General features: G+C 39.2%; 4 protein-coding genes across 4 annotated transcripts; all 4 read right to left on the reverse strand.

The window, feature by feature from the left end:
- Window positions 1-1,198: 1,198 nt before the first annotated feature.
- Window positions 1,199-2,486, reverse strand: LOC116177458 (serine hydrolase-like protein). The gene is made up of 2 exons (XM_031496443.1): window positions 2,157-2,486; window positions 1,199-2,110 (listed from the first exon to the last, which is right to left on the reverse strand). The coding sequence occupies exons 1-2, from the start codon at window positions 2,298-2,300 to the stop codon at window positions 1,304-1,306; spliced, it is 951 nt and encodes a 316-aa protein (XP_031352303.1). The 5' UTR covers window positions 2,301-2,486; the 3' UTR covers window positions 1,199-1,303.
- A 2,224-nt stretch (window positions 2,487-4,710) lies between these two features.
- On the reverse strand, window positions 4,711-7,566 carry LOC116176079 (probable serine hydrolase). Its single transcript, XM_031494548.1, has 2 exons — window positions 6,856-7,566; window positions 4,711-5,662 (listed from the first exon to the last, which is right to left on the reverse strand). Exons 1-2 carry the CDS (start codon window positions 7,039-7,041, stop codon window positions 4,799-4,801), a joined length of 1,050 nt encoding a protein of 349 aa, XP_031350408.1. The 5' UTR covers window positions 7,042-7,566; the 3' UTR covers window positions 4,711-4,798.
- Window positions 7,567-7,988: 422 nt separating this feature from the next.
- On the reverse strand, window positions 7,989-9,206 carry LOC116176080 (probable serine hydrolase). The gene is made up of 2 exons (XM_031494549.1): window positions 8,910-9,206; window positions 7,989-8,854 (listed from the first exon to the last, which is right to left on the reverse strand). Exons 1-2 carry the CDS (start codon window positions 9,069-9,071, stop codon window positions 8,045-8,047), a joined length of 972 nt encoding a protein of 323 aa, XP_031350409.1. The 5' UTR covers window positions 9,072-9,206; the 3' UTR covers window positions 7,989-8,044.
- Window positions 9,207-14,610: 5,404 nt separating this feature from the next.
- Window positions 14,611-15,722, reverse strand: LOC116175779 (probable serine hydrolase). The gene is made up of 2 exons (XM_031494073.1): window positions 15,516-15,722; window positions 14,611-15,469 (listed from the first exon to the last, which is right to left on the reverse strand). The coding sequence occupies exons 1-2, from the start codon at window positions 15,681-15,683 to the stop codon at window positions 14,660-14,662; spliced, it is 978 nt and encodes a 325-aa protein (XP_031349933.1). The 5' UTR covers window positions 15,684-15,722; the 3' UTR covers window positions 14,611-14,659.
- Window positions 15,723-15,758: the final 36 nt, after the last annotated feature.

The following is a 15,758-nucleotide window of genomic DNA, read 5'->3' on the forward strand; positions in this document are numbered from 1 at the left end:
TGTTTTGATATATGTTATGAACACTGTCCTGTAAATAGATCTCTTATTGTCTGTTGGGCAATGATAAATGATTGAATGAATGAATAAATAAATAAACAAAAAGTTTTGTTATAAATTTATTACGCACGAGGCTTGATTTCGCGGAACAAACCACACCGAAAAGCCAGGGAAAAAAGAACCAGCAGCAAAAAAAAAACACAATCAACAAAAATCAGATATTATCTACTCAAATGCAGTGAACAAATTAATAATAAAAACGAAACCTATCACCTATCATTAATTTAACACGAAAAAGAGCAAGTGAAAATGGCAGCAGTATTCATGTTAAAGTCGATTATCTGACTCCTCCAGACCACACATACTAAACAGAAGAAAAGTTCATTTGAAGACCCCCCTTGTTGTATTGCTTACGAACCGACTGGCAGCAGGCGCAAGGGTTTTATGGAATAGATACAAAATGGTAGCCGAAGTGGACGGGGCGAGCGCTGTCGTCGGAGTGAGCTCAAATGCGGGTCTTCTGGCTGGTGGAGCGTGGCGCGAGGCTCTCATCAGTTGTCCGTTTTGACCAATGACGGTTTCGCACGTTTTAGTTTGCTGCCGAATGTGCAAGCGGCGCGTCGCCACATTACTCCCACTCCATGTGTAGGTGTACGTTATTGAAACGTAGAGATTCCTGTCCTGGAAGTGATATGGTGTGGTGAATTAATAAGGAAATTCTCGCATTTTAAAAATTAGGTGCAGTTCGCAGTTGGACCTGCATGTTTTAAGATATTTTTTGCATATAAATAAAATAAATATACGTTTATGAGCTATAAAACTAGTTTTTTAGTACATAAAACCTTAGCTAAAAATTCAAATTTTTGAAGATATGAATTGCTTAACATTTTCTATCATTGCAATTTTTTTTGAGTAATATTGCGGAAAATGTTTCGAAACCCCATCCACAACTACCTATAGGAGAAAGGAAAAATCATATCAATTTACCATTAGTACATATATACTCACTTTTCCTATCAACAATAACGCCCAAACATTGGATGAAGGATGTGAGTTTATGGTATATCGTAAGTAGTTTAAGGAGCTTTTGAGTCTTGATTGTCTTTCACTTCCATGTGACATTAATGCCGAATCACTTTCTCCGAGATAACTTCAAACTGGTGTACTTAAGATTCCAAGGATTTCTCTAATTAAACGCCGGTAACGACATTAGTTTTATTCGATGAATATTAATTTGAACTATAAAATTAACATAAATCTAAATAGCCAGTTCCAGTAGGTAAATATATTGATCGCGCATACGATCTCATATCGACCGATCTTCCACATCGTACCTTTCAATGAACGGATTAATCAATCCCGCCACTGGCTCGGGATTATTTAGATGAACGTGATGGGTGCCTTCGATCGTGTGAATTTCGAATTTCGGATTAATCTTCTTGAGCACGTCGAAAAATTCGGGAGTTTGGGTTAGAAGTGCGAATTTCTCGGTTACGACGGTTCCCAGGCAAAGGAGCGTGGGGAAGGTGAACTTGTCGGTCATCTTCATTACGTCCCCTGTTTTGTATTCGAGAAATGGTAGGAGTTTTAATCGTAAGTCGCGCGTGAAGTAGAATTCGTTGGGTTTAGTTTTGGATTTCGCGATCGTCCGTTCCAAGACGTACTTGCAGGTTTCCAAGGAGATGGAATTGTCGGAGTCTGCGTGGAGCCGCTTTTCTAATTCGTTGTAGAGGTAACTCGGTCCTTCCTGATCCAAGCTTAATAGGTGATCGTACTTGATGAACCGATCCATGTTGACTCCCAATTCTGTAATCTTCAGGTCATCGGTGAGCGGTCTTAGGCCCTCGATTGCGATTAAGAAGTCAACAGTTTTGGGATATAAGGTGGCGTAATTGTAGGCGATGGAGCCGCTGATGGAGTGTGCCAACAGTGATACTTTCGGCCAGTTGAAGTATTGCACAACTCGGCGCAAAAACACGATATAGTCCGACCAGTAGTAGGAGACCCCGAGCGGGAGTTTTGATGACAACCCGTGGCCGGGAAAGTCGATCGCCAGGTAACCCAACTCGGGTTTAAGGAGCGGGATCAGTCTATCGAAGCTTCCGCAGTTGTCCTGATTGTAAAGCGGTAAGAAACAATTGTAAAATTGTTTAACTCACCTGCCACCCGTGGAGAACCAAAATTGGTCTCTTATCTTGAGGTCCCCACCATTTTCCCGCGATATGGCCCCAAGGGACAGGAATTTTGATTTCTTCCCACATTTGCTTCCATTTTGAATGTCCTCTTATGCCTCTCAATAACATTTTGTACACTGGAACGGGTGACAAACCCGTTTTAATACCGCAACCAACTTATCGCTTAAGTAGACAGTCACCTACTAAACAGAATTTCATCGTTCGAGTTTATATTTTTCCGTAAAGGTATACACACTTAATGAGTTCACCTTGAAGTCTAGTTTATCATAATGTGTGACCTTTCTAATGAAAAAATGTAACTGCACTGTGGTGGAAAAACAATATGTTTACCGTGTAGGTACTATGCCAATTTTATGACCCTCAAAAACCTCAACTGCAATATAGTAGTTGTCAAATAGTATAGCACGCTGGTGGTTTCGTTTTAGCACAGTAGGGAAGGGTCTGACGCTAATAGTGGATTTTCAATTTTCCAAACAAATTTGAAAACATAAAAATTAGAACAGGACTTGCCACTACACAATCCTAAAAAAGCTTTCAACCCCATGCAACGATACAGTCAAGTGTGTGCTATTTATAATATCATAATCACTTCTGCTCGCGGGAGTATTAAAATAATGTAATGAGTAAATTTTTAGCGCATTTTTAAGAAGTAACAAAAATGTGCTATTGTTTGCGTTTTGCCGTCCGTTCGGACCTATTTTTATAAAATTATTCAATAGAAGCACGGATTATGATCAAGGCTACCGAATGCAGCTATAGGAATTACAGGAAGTCTTCTCCTCAACTTCAGTTTCAGGTTTTTACTAGACCCCGACACAAGTGCATATATCCCAGACCCTATTTTATTTTAACGAAATATAATTTCTGGTTCCCTAATAAGGTCGGCAAGGATTTACTTGGCGACGGCCCTTAAAGCAAACTTCCCCACGGTTCAAGCGACCTCCTCAAAGTCAGTTGAATCGGACGACAAGCACGGAGATGAAGATACTTGGGTTGGGTTCAAGTCCGATCTATATCGACGGAAGGCAAGAACGCAAGGTACCAGTGCTGTATCAGGTAGTCTAAAGCCCGCAGGGTTTTAACCATACAGGGATTAACACCAGTAACACAGGCGGAGTAAGACGCCAAAAATGAAACTAGCTATTAAATTAGCAGGTCTAATAATGAAATAAAAAGGAAAGCACTCTGTGAATGAAGACAAAACGAAAATAAATTAAAAGGCTAGGTTTCTAGTCTGAGATTAATAATACTTGGGTATGGAACCTGGTTCTGGTTTCTTGTCGGTAAAAGGTGCAGGAATCAAGTTCCTCGAAGCTTTATCACTTAACGGAGGAATTTTACAACACAATACAGGATGTTTACAAATAAAATTTTGACGTTACCATTTGTATATTGTCATAAGTATAGCTTTCGCTGTAATAAGCCCCCCCCCCCCCTCCCCTTTCCCATGAATTATTTCCCGAGATACAGTAAAACGTATATCACTTTTACATGCGACAACCAAACAATTTTTTAAGAATGGTACAGTATCTATCAATAAATTTGGTCCCTTCCGGAGTTTCCTGATCTCAATTTTTTTAAATGACTCCTCCCTTCGGATTAAAAAGTAGAATTGCCCTTGTCAGTTTTCTTTTGAGAAACGTTTTGGGTTGTAGTACGAATGTGTAAAACTGCATAGGTTGCGCTTTATACGAATAGTAGGTGCGGGTCTGCAACAGAAATAGCAGTGAGCTGTCTAGATTGTTTGCCAAAATGCCGTGTTAAGGTTGTGACGATCAAGTCCAATTCACATTATTAATCGCTCAGGTGGACTCGTGGAAAAATTTGTGTACGTGAATGGTATTATTTCGGTGCACATTGATTCTTCGCAGCATTTTTCGTATCTGGAAATATTTCCTACAAAAACTTCAATTGCGGTAAACGTAAATTAAATTTTTTGGTGGGCCGGTTTTCGGCACAGACAATTGCGGTATTAAAAGCATAAAATAACCATGTAAAAAATCATATTTATGAAAATCATTAACATCGCAAGTGCGAACTTGTTTATTATTATCTTTGACTGCTGAGATTACTGAAGCGTGAGTTAAACTGAACATTCAATTATTAACTCACGTTGGGCCTTCTTCACTTTTCAAAGAAACTGCACATACCAAGGCACGCTGACCTTACCCTAGGGGAATTGTTCACTACGCAGAAATCTATGGATCTCGACATTTCCAAATAATGGACTATAAAAGGAGGGTAATTTTTTAAAAATTTGTTAACATTAAAAAAGTCTAAAATTATTAGGGTAATGTGCAAATGGTTCTAGTTATACACGCAGCTGTCACGGAGAAAGAACGTTTACAGGTAGAATATGCACCCGTCATTTTTCAAATATTTTAAGCGCGGTAGTTCGAAAATTCCAGTGGCGTGGTAGGGCCACAAAAATTTAATAAATTTAGCTCAGGGCTATTAAAAGCAAAGAAACTAATTCGAAAGTGCACTCTTCGCCTTTTGTTCGCAAGCGACTTAACGAATTTTTTTTGTTTATTATATATTTACGCAATATATATAAACAGGCTACAAAAACAAATGCAATTTAAATTAACAAAAAATAGTCAACGTCAACTTAAAACATCTACAAGATTTTCCTTCTTCAACTTTACTTCCTTTTTTATGCCACCTTTGCTTCGATCGTGAATATTATACTTTTTAATGAAGCCAGAAATTAATCCAGAAACGCGTTCGGGATTATTAAGGTGTACGTGATGAGTTCCATCGACCGCGTGCATCTCCATATTATGGTTACATTTCTTAAGTACATCAATAACCTCTAATGTTTGCTCCTTCTTTTCCACGTACGATGTACGGGTGCACTTAAACATGATAAGTGGGCAGGTACAGTTAGATGCATCGGCTACAACATCTTTTTGGGCCATGTCCAGCAAAGGGCCTACTTTTAATCGCAGATCACGGGTAAAGTGGTACTTGTTTGGTTCACGTGTAGATGGCGCCACGTTTCTTTCCAAAATATACCTACACTTGTCCACGTTTATCGACTTTTTGGAGGCCTCGTGAAGTATCTTTTCCATTTCGTCGAATGTGTAGCAGGGAGGCTCCTTATTTTGCACCATGATCTCGTCGTACCGTAAAAAATTTTCCGCATTTTGTATCATACGCTGCAGCTTATTCTGCTCGAAAACTAAGGGCTTCAGACCCTCTATGCAGATTAGAAAGTCTACGGTATCACAATACATAGTCGAGTAGACGTAGCAAAGAATGGCGCCGAGAGAGTGTCCTAAAAGGGAGACCTTTTCCCACTCGAAGTACTTGACGATGCGGCGTAAGGTGATGACGCTGTCGATGGAATGGTAAAATATGCCCGGCGGGAGCGGCGTCGATAGTCCGTGGCCGGGGAAATCGACGGCCAAAACGCTCACTTCCGGCGGCAGTTGCGGAATCAGCAGGTCGAATGATCCGCTGTTATCCTGAAAAAAACAGTGATATTTAACATTTCAGAAAAATCCCACAAGAAATATCCAGATTTCAAGAAAATCGTTCCACAAATAATTGCGTTTTTTGCAATGCGCCTTTAAAGCATCTGGCAAATTTTACATACGCTCCACAAATAAAAAAATGGATTCTGCGCATGCGCGAGCTCAAATTTTGTTATACGCCTTCTACCTTCTTTTATTAGAAAAATCTGCTCTAACATTTTTAGAAAAAACACTGTAAATATATCAAAAGAAAGGACCTGACAAATGAATATTAACATTTATTAATACATTATGCACTATAATAGTACATTATATATACCAAGGTAGAGAAGTGTATGATTATTGCCCGAGCACCAAGATTACATCCCGAGGCGCTTGCGCCTAGGAGTGTAAGGTACGAAGGCAATAATAGACGCCGTGGTATATACGGGGCGATCAAAAATGAGTTGTTGTCGAGTCGCCTTTGGAAGTTCATATTAAATATGATTTTCCATGTAAACAAAAATTCCAAAGGTAACTCGACAGCAACTCATTTTTGATCGCACAGTATATGTATACTATTTTTTTCACTATAGCGCGTTCGCTCCTCCTGATGCAGTATGGGGTCTTATGGACTAATTGCCTCTCTTACTAGTTTGCGTCATTCTTCGATAATACTATCCTTGTTTTGTTTCTGACCGCATTGATGTCAAATTGACATATGATTAAATTGAAGTATTAAAAAAAAGATAATCTCCTTGTGCTGTCATTGTCACGTTTGGCAAGCATGTACTGTATGTCCATACACAATACTATTGACTATATGATTAAATTAACATTTTTTATGTAACTGCGGCCGGATCTTAGTGTTTTCCAAAGTTTTTAAAGAACTGCATGTCTCGGGGCATTTACTCCTAGTTGTAATCAACAGTGCCTGCAGCTACTTTTTCCATACGATCGAATGAATTCATACTGTATATTTATTACCATTCTGTGGTAATTTCCACCAAGCAAACAAGTATTGCTAAGTTCACGTTTATTGGTCATGGACCACAGTCAGTGCGGCTTATCATGTAGTGGCGTCATCGAGTAACGCACTTTCAGACGAGGCTTTCCAAGCGCCCAAACAACCTTTGGAAGTTAGGGTAAAGGCACAGGTACACGTAAGCGTAAGGCTAATCCTTTAAGGAATTCTATTACACTACCTGCCAGCCGTGCACAGCCAAAATAGGCCTTTGATTTTGAGGACCCCACCATTTACCGGCGATGTGACCCCAAGGAACCGGAATCTTGATTTCCTCGTAGGTGCGAATGCGATTACCCAGGAAACGTTTCCCGGATCGATTTAAACCATTCACTGCACTATACACATTTCTCAATTGTTTAATCATTTCTCTTATTTCAATTTTTTCACCACTGCCGAGTTGTTACGGATATTCTTACTTTGGACGCGTTTAAAAGTTATTTATACATTTTGATGGGTTATATGCGGATTTAATTAACGGACTGAACGTCGAAACGTGACGCACCTACTTAAATATGATTAGATTTATATGAACGGCTTCCTTGCGCAAATTACAACGCGAAAAAAACAAATGCCTAACCCTGGCCAATCGTGTGGAAGGGGATGTGAATAAACCATGGTATAGAGGTTAACTTTTATCTCACACAGATATTATATACAAAAGTGCTGAATTTGTAAAAATCTAAAATACGTAGTGTCATTTCAAATGAGGTCAATGTCACGTGTAACAGATGTGATGTACAGGATGTTTACGTTAATTGTATCATCACAATTTCGAATTACAGGGTTTGTAGTTGTCTGCCACAAAAATAAGATCCCCCTTGCGATCTCGAAATATTAAGCTTCTGACTATACAGTCATTGTGTGCTACTGTTTTTTTGTTAGTAGGGTCCCACCCTTGAAACGGAGACCTGGCCCCTCGTTCGGGACATGCCAGCGTAAAGATTAGAGATCAGCAGTATTCATGTCGAAACACGTTACTTTACTTACGCAAATGTGATCAGATTGGTCCCAACACCCTCCTCAAGCTCATCACTATTGAATGCTCAAATGGATATTGATATATAATTAAGATAGTTATGTATGTACTTATAACATAAATATTTTGTTGACAATAAATTATGTTTATTGTTCAAATAATCAATATCTTACCCAAACCACTAAATGTAATTAACAATTAGAAAAATTAAGGGGATTAGAACTACCTATACTTGATCCAAGAGGAGTTTAAGTTAACCGATCTTCATAGTTACCTATAATTTTTTTTGTTTAAATAAAGTCATTCCATATAACTTGTAACTAACAACACGCAACCCTGGGAAAACATTTTTTAATGTAACAACAAATAAAATATCAACGTCTTTGACATTCTAACAGTTATCATCACGGTAATACTTACTAAGAAATTCATTAACTAAAGGATAAAGTTGTTCAGGCGTATTTAAATGCAGGTGATGTGTTCCTTCCAGATGGTATTCATGCACATGGTCATTATTTTGCCTAATTGTATTTAACACGTTCTGCATGACAGGAAATGAACCGGTCTTTCGCAAGTAGCTACTTTTCCCTAAACTAAAAAACAAGGGGCACTTGACTCTTTTGGCAGATTCCACTATCGTCTCTTCGGTCCATCTCATCAGCGTTGGCACTTTTAGCCTTAAATCCCTCGTAAATTGATACATTCCCGGTTTTGAATCGACAGATTTAATGTTTCTATGGAGGATGTATTTAGCGCAATCCGCGTGAATGGATTTCAGAGAACCAGTATGTTGAAGCTCTATAAGTTCGGCGTAGGTGTAAGATGGAGGCAGAGATTTGGTGGTCATTAAATTGTCGTATCGTAAGAAGTTGTCGATTGTTCTACTCATTTTTTTTGCGAGTGTATCTTGTTTGAATACGTAAAATAGTCCGTCGAAGAATATTAGAAAATCGACTTTGTCTGGGTAGAACATGGTGTAAGTAAAGCTGTACATCGCTCCGACGGAGTGTGCCATGAATGACACCTTTTCCCACTTAAAGTAATCGATCACTCTCTTGAATAGAAACATCGCGTCGATGATGTGATAGACAAAACCATTAGGAAGGTGCGACGATAGACCATGTCCTGGGTAATCGACCGCTAAGATTCCAATGTTTGCGGGCAGATGTGGCACCAACCGATCAAACGTTCCCGAGTTGTCCTAAGATCCATACCTAGTGGATAATGGATATGTAGCAAAACAAAGTGATACATACCAACCAGCCGTGGAAAGCAAGAATTGGGCGTGAATTTTGGGGACCCCACCATTTTGCAGCTAAGTGACCCCAAGGGACTGGGATTTTAATTTCTTCAAAAGTACGTTCTGTGCTACATAATCTTCTACATCTATAATTATTAAGTACCTTCCTAAGCAACATAACCTTGTTCTTTTGTGGTTAGATTTGGATCACAGCCTTTGTGATTTGGATGAACGTACTCGTATGACTTATGATTTTATTTTGAACGTCGCGTCGGAGATAAACTTCTGACGTCACTGATACTGTTGGTACCCAAGGTTGTTTTAGAAAGGTTGTCTGGTAACTCTAAACCAATAGAATGCTTGCATTTTGAAGGCGGGAAAACGTCATCCAGAATTCACATTTAAAATTGCTCATAGGTTACAATGCTAATAAAAGGGGTAAAAAATTTAGTTTTTGCAGTATATTTTTGGATTTATATGGGTATATGTATATGATGGTGGATCTTATATTGGAAATCTTGGAAGTTTATCGACTTCCACCTTTGAAAGCAATCAAAGTATTGCAAAAATGAGTGTGGTGCGTAGGTAAGCTGTTTTACATTGCACGAGGACTTGTGAAAATGTAATCAAATTAATTTTAGAGGTGGAAATGGATAAACTTCCGCGTTCTACAAAATAGGAACCACCCCTATGTACCAATACCTAGCCTTTGGGAATTAAAACTCTAAATATTCTTCAGCAGATGACGCCAAATAAAATGCTGTTGCGTTTTATGGAAAATGTATATTTATAGTATGTACAAAATGATAACCGAGGGGCACACGGCGAGCTCTGTCGTTGGGGTGAGCCCAGATGCCTAGGTCTTCTGACTGATGGAGTGTAGCGCGAGGTCGAGCTGGCAAGGCGATCTGGTTCTGCAGGTGGAGAGCTTTTTGTTTCTTGAAGTGCAGTCGCAGCAGAAATTGCGTTGCACTTTGCCGAGTTCGTGGCTCTGCTTTTAAACGTTTGCGGCCAGGGACGCTACGCTTTCATCGGTTGGTCGTTTTGACCAATGAGGGCGCCGCACGTTTTAGTTTGCTGCCGGATGTGAAACATTTTCTTACCCATTCTTTAAGAACGGTAGGGTCCTTGGGAAACGTAAAAACCAAGATTTTATTTACACCAGGATGAGGAATTTTAGTGTTACCGCCTCTCATCTAAAAAAATACTTAATTATAACATACAAAAGTGCATATAATTGATGAACTAACCTTTCAATCACGGCTATGAAAACCCACAAAATTCACAAACTAAATGTCTTTATATTGCACCAAACAGGTATCTACAGCTAAAATATATGTCCTTATGCACTTCAAAATTCAACAAATTTTAAACAAATAAACTATAACTCAAAAAAAATAAGCACCCGCGCGACTACAAACAACGTTGAACGTCAATGTCAGAATTCTCGATGACGTATACATTCCGTCCCTCCCGCTTCCGCCCACATAGTTACCAGGTAACCTTTGAAATAAAATAACCATGGTTGGTACCAACTGCGTGCTTCCACAATATACGTCTATCTTTATAATATTTTATATTGTAAGTATTGTATATATTATATACTACCTTTCATGGTATTGTAACGGAAACGCTCCAGACATGACGTCGCCTTTGGCGCTTTGGAATTTTCTACGCGCGCGATAGTGGGATATGTATAGGAATATTCCAGACTTATCCGGTAAATTACGCGAGTGTTCTTGACTTACATTGCTTGCGTGTATAAATGGTTGCAGACCGAACATCGCAAGCAGTCTACTACCGAACGAGATCGAGTATAGATGAAACATAGAGCGCGGAAATATAAATTGCGAAGTGTGTGATATAAATAGTCGATACAAATTGTACAGTTTTTATAGTGTTTTAGTTTTGTTTAATAAATATTGATATAAATCGAACCCGAATTTATAAATCACGTTACAGTATTTATGGTATATGGTGGCTTTATTCTCCGTTTTGTAGAAAAGCCCCGCTTACTTAAGATACCTAGCGTAAATATTATAGCCGGCTTTGATAGCGATTGGTATGGACCGAGATAAGAATAATCCCGTTTAACTAAACCCGATGGCAATTGGACTACATCACGTTTTATATATACCAAAGGTATCTGATAAAACGTAAAAATTGTGTTTCAAGGATTTTTGTATCATGGAAGAAATAAAATAATTTTAGTAGCGTTAGCTATCGTTGTCAAACTCTAGATTATCTTCTACTTGGTCTAAAATAAACACAGTGACCTGTTGCAAACGGAATCTTCTATACAATGATAAATCATCCAAGGGTTCAAATGGATTTTGGCGTTCGTAGACTCTTCTAGGGAAACCAAATTCGATTATATTTAACAAATCACCATCGTCATCAAGAAATATTCCATCTTCCAATTCCATGATTGAATTTTTTTTTGCCTTTATTTTTGAGTGAGCGGGGTTTCAGCCAAGGCTGCTCTACCAACCCAACCCACTATACATTTACAAATATCCATGCCCGAACCCGGATTCGAACCAAGGACCCTAGCACCACAGTCCAGCTTTTAACTGAACTGCGCCACACGAGCCGCTATACTTTTTGTTTACACAAATCAAATTCGGAGGTTAGAAATACACCATCAATGAATACGCAAGCGCTAAGTCTAAGCCGTCTTTTAAGCCCCCAACATCGGTTTAGGTGCTCAAATTCTACGGTGCATACGAAAATAGTTATTTATTATATAAGACGATAAATGAATGTTTTAACCATTGAGAGAATTAACTTTCACGAATAAGAATGGCAGATGCCATTAGAATGCACAATCACCTGTTTCATTTTATCTATACCCTCGCGGTTAAAGTGATAACTTTATCTACCCTCGGGCATAGAGTAAATGCAATCCTCTATGCCTATGGTTAAAGAGCGGCTTATAGCCTACTATGGGGCCTACTCATTCCAACCTATTGAAATGGCAATTTAAGATATGCTATTAAATAAAGGGAATTTAGGTCGGTTTTATACTTTTGAGCCGACTTAAGATCCTACGGAGAATACTCGAGCATTAAGGCCGTGATGCATTTTTAATTGCAATGCATTGCAACATTGTACGTGCAAGTTCTTGCTGGAAGGTATTCTGCAGTTTACTTGTTTAGAACTTGTATGCTACGTACTTTTCTTGCAATTTAAATGGCCGTTTGCAACAACAAATTTAAGCGGAGCTTAGCTTAAGCGGGGCTTAAAATCCATGGCAACAATTATTGCAACAATGGTTGCCATGGATTTTGAGCAGTGTTGTGACATATCTAGATACTTGTAACACTTTTGAAGTATATACATTATTAAATTATATTATACATATCTAGTCTAAGCTCCCACATAAGGCAACCTTCGCGTTCACCACGAGCATCTGGGTATCGATTCCCGAAGTTGGTCGATATGCTCCGTGATGTGCATGTGATGTGACCGGCTGCCATGACGTCATGATCGTATACGATAGGGATAAGTTCAAGTTTAGCTGCATTCCCGAATCGCGAACAAACTGTATGCGCTAACCAATCACAGACAAGAATTGAACTGTCATTTGTCAGTTTTGTATTTTGTTTCGTTTTTGCATTAAGGATAGTGTTATTAATAACCAGAAAATCCTCGAACAAGTCCATGTTTTATTTCACAGAAAATATGTGAATTTATAGGTTAGGGCACTGAATAACCTCTATAGCAAAACAGCTGCAAGATCCGTCCTGTAGCTGCTAACTGCGCATGACTTTCACGCAACGAGTGGTCTAGACCAGTCGTTGCGTTCGATCAACTTTTCGCTCGATGTGGTAGGTTCGAGAATGCAGTGACATTCACGTTCACATCAAGGTCAGTCGATGTGAACAAAGCACATCTTCGGGAATCGACGCCCTGTTACTATCACACGGAACAGTGCGGTTGTCGCAATTGTAAGTAGCGAGCGAGAGAGAAATATGTGTATTGTTCCGGGTGATAGAGAAGGAAGCAGCGTAACATGCGCTGTCTCCATGTAACATGGTGGTTATGACCTTTTTACACTGTTTTTTTAACTCAAATCCAACGGTCTTCTAGACTTCTTTTTTTTCACTATATACAGGGTCCGGCAATGAAACGGGAAGATTTGGGGTGGGGCTTGCAGCGGGCGGTGAAGTGGTAGGGAGGACAGTCACAGACCTGTCGGGACCCGAGTGGCTTGCCATTTAGTCTACAATGGAGCGTTGGACGGGTGAGCATCGCGGTTACGCAATTAAGGCTTATTACCAAAATGGCGAGAGTTTAATGCAAACGCGTCGAGATGTTAGACGGCATTTTAACATACCGCGTAACCAACCGGTTCCGTCAGACCATGCGATTCGAATGTGGCTAAACAACCTCGAGCAAACTGGATCGACGTCTAGAGAAAGAGGTGGTAGTGCCAGAAGGATTCGAATCCCTGAAAATATTGAACGTGTTCGACTCCATGAATGCATACGTGTCAACGGAGGCCATTTGACAGATGTAATTTTCAAAAAATAATGTTTTTTAACATTGTATATCAAATGGCTACTCTTTTATTTCCCAGTATGGTATTACTAATTACCAAAAAAATATTTTTTCGATAATAAAATTATTTACGAAATCTTCCCGTTTCATTTTTTTTTGTTACATCTAGGTAGATACATATTTGTTTCAGTGGATCGAGATACAGATACTTATATATTTTGTATGTTAGATAAAATATACCCATAGTGGAAAAAAAAGTCTAGCGAAGGCCCTGGAATTGAGTTTTAAAAACATGTAGAGTTTGAGGTTGAGTAAAAAAAAGGTAATATCTAGTTTGAAACTCAAATTCAAATGAGCGTTCGAATATTGCTACTGTTCACCTATTTCACCGAGACCCACTCAGGTATAATAAATCCCATTTGTAAATACAAAAATATCGTAGTTATTGCGTCGGATAAATAGGAACGAAGAGAAATGCAAGTGGATAAATCGGGTAAATTATGTTACCATAACAACACTAGTTTTTAATCTCACTTGAGCCGGCTGGCTAGCTGGCTGGCAGCAAATGCGGGTATGTAGAAAAACGCTTGAAGGAAGACAAGGAGTGCTACCGGCGTCGTGTAATTAACAAGTTACTACATGAGGCGGTTGGCGACATCTGGGAGCCATCCCGAAGCGTGTTGGACTAATGTGGTGATTTTTCCTTCTTCTTCTATAGTTTTGGTCCGATTGTGCGCACCTAAAAAAGTGCTCGAATCGCGGTCTCTCATTCGCGTGTCGCCAATAGAAGCTGGAGCAATGAGAAGTGCCCCTAAAATTGAGTACTATTTTGTGGAGGGTTTTTAGCAAAATCCACCAAAATACGAATTGCGGGTGAACGGGACGTCAGAGGTAGGTACGGACAAAGGGAATGGGGTAGCCTTCAACAAAATCTTATTGATGGACACGAGGACTTTGATAATTTTTTATTTGCACCGTCACCTTCAAATATTAATTAAAGTAATTCCTTGCAAGTGGCGGCGTAGTCCGGCTCTATATCTGTTTTTTGTTTTCATTTGAGTGATGCTGCCAGCCGCAAAGCGCACATGGATCCTACCGGCCCACGGCCCCATCCACCCCTGCCTATACTTGATCGAAGAGGATTATTGAAGTAAACCGAGCGTCATAGTTAATTTATATTTTTTTTTTGTTTCCAAAATATAATTTCTAACTAATAACACATAACATTTTTATTGTAACAACAGATAAAAAATCAGTTACATTCTAACAGTTATCATCACGGTGATACTTATTAAGAAATTCATTAACTAAAGGATAAAGTTGTTCAGGCGTATTTAAATGCAGGTGATGTGTTCCTTCCAGATGGTATTCATGCACATGGTCATTATTTTGCCTAATTGTATTTAACACGTTCTGCATGACAGGAAATGAACCGGTCTTTCGCAAGTAGCTACTTTTCCCTAAACTAAAAAACAAGGGGCACTTGACTCTTTTGGCAGATTCCACTATCGTCTCTTCCGTCCATCTCATCAGCGTTGGCACTTTTAACCTTAAATCCCTCGTAAATTGATACATTCCCGGTTTTGTATCGACAGATTTAATGTTTCTATTGAGGATATATTTAGCGCAATCGACATGAACGGACTTCATGGAACCAGTATGTTGAAGCTCTACAAGTTCGGCGTATGTGTAAGATGGAGGCAGAGATTTGGTGGTGATCAAATTGTCGTATCGTAAAAAGTTGTCGATTGTTTTACTCATTTTTTTCACAAGTGTATGGTTTTTGAATATATAAAATATTCCGTCGAAGAATATTAGCAAGTCAACTTTGTCTGGATATAACATCGTGTAGGTTAAGCTGTGCATCGCTCCGATGGAGTGTGCCATGAATGATACCTTTGGCCACTTGAAGTAATCGATCACTTTCTTGTACAGCAATATCGCATCGATGCTGTGGTAAAAAAGCCCATTGGGGAGGTGCGACGATAGACCATGCCCTGGATAATCGACTGCTAAAATTCCAATGTTTGCAGGCAGATGTGGCACCAACCGATCAAACGTTCCCGAGTTGTCCTAAGATTCATAGTTGATATTTTGCAAAACAAAGTGATGTACATACCAACCAGCCATGGAAAGCAAGAATTGGGCGAAAATTTTGGGGACCCCACCATTTTGCAGCTAAGTGACCCCAAGGGACTGGGATTTTGATTTCTTCAAAAGTACGTTCTGTGCTACATAATCTTTTACAGTTATCATTTTTAAATACATTCCTCAGCAACTGCAACATAACCTTAATAACCTTGTTCTTTTGTGGGTAGATTTGGATGTATCCATATACAAGGTGCCTCACTGAAAACAGTCA

The sequence above is a fragment of the Photinus pyralis genome, unplaced genomic scaffold (assembly GCF_008802855.1).
Source record: "Photinus pyralis isolate 1611_PpyrPB1 unplaced genomic scaffold, Ppyr1.3 Ppyr1.4_LG7, whole genome shotgun sequence".
In the NCBI taxonomy this organism is placed as follows: Eukaryota; Metazoa; Arthropoda; class Insecta; order Coleoptera; family Lampyridae; genus Photinus; species Photinus pyralis.

Coding starts and splice junctions, on each gene's coding strand:
- LOC116175779 (XM_031494073.1), bottom strand. CDS start 15,683: ATGTTGCAGTTGCTGAGGAATGTATTTAAAAATGATAACTGTAAAAGA. Junction 15,470..15,515: donor TTGCTTTCCATGGCTGGTTG/GTATGTACATCA, acceptor TATGAATCTTAG/GACAACTCGGGAACGTTTGA.
- LOC116176080 (XM_031494549.1), bottom strand. CDS start 9,071: ATGTTGCTTAGGAAGGTACTTAATAATTATAGATGTAGAAGATTATGT. Junction 8,855..8,909: donor TTGCTTTCCACGGCTGGTTG/GTATGTATCACT, acceptor TATGGATCTTAG/GACAACTCGGGAACGTTTGA.
- LOC116176079 (XM_031494548.1), bottom strand. CDS start 7,041: ATGATTAAACAATTGAGAAATGTGTATAGTGCAGTGAATGGTTTAAAT. Junction 5,663..6,855: donor TGGCTGTGCACGGCTGGCAG/GTAGTGTAATAG, acceptor TGTTTTTTTCAG/GATAACAGCGGATCATTCGA.
- LOC116177458 (XM_031496443.1), bottom strand. CDS start 2,300: ATGTTATTGAGAGGCATAAGAGGACATTCAAAATGGAAGCAAATGTGG. Junction 2,111..2,156: donor TGGTTCTCCACGGGTGGCAG/GTGAGTTAAACA, acceptor CTTTACAATCAG/GACAACTGCGGAAGCTTCGA.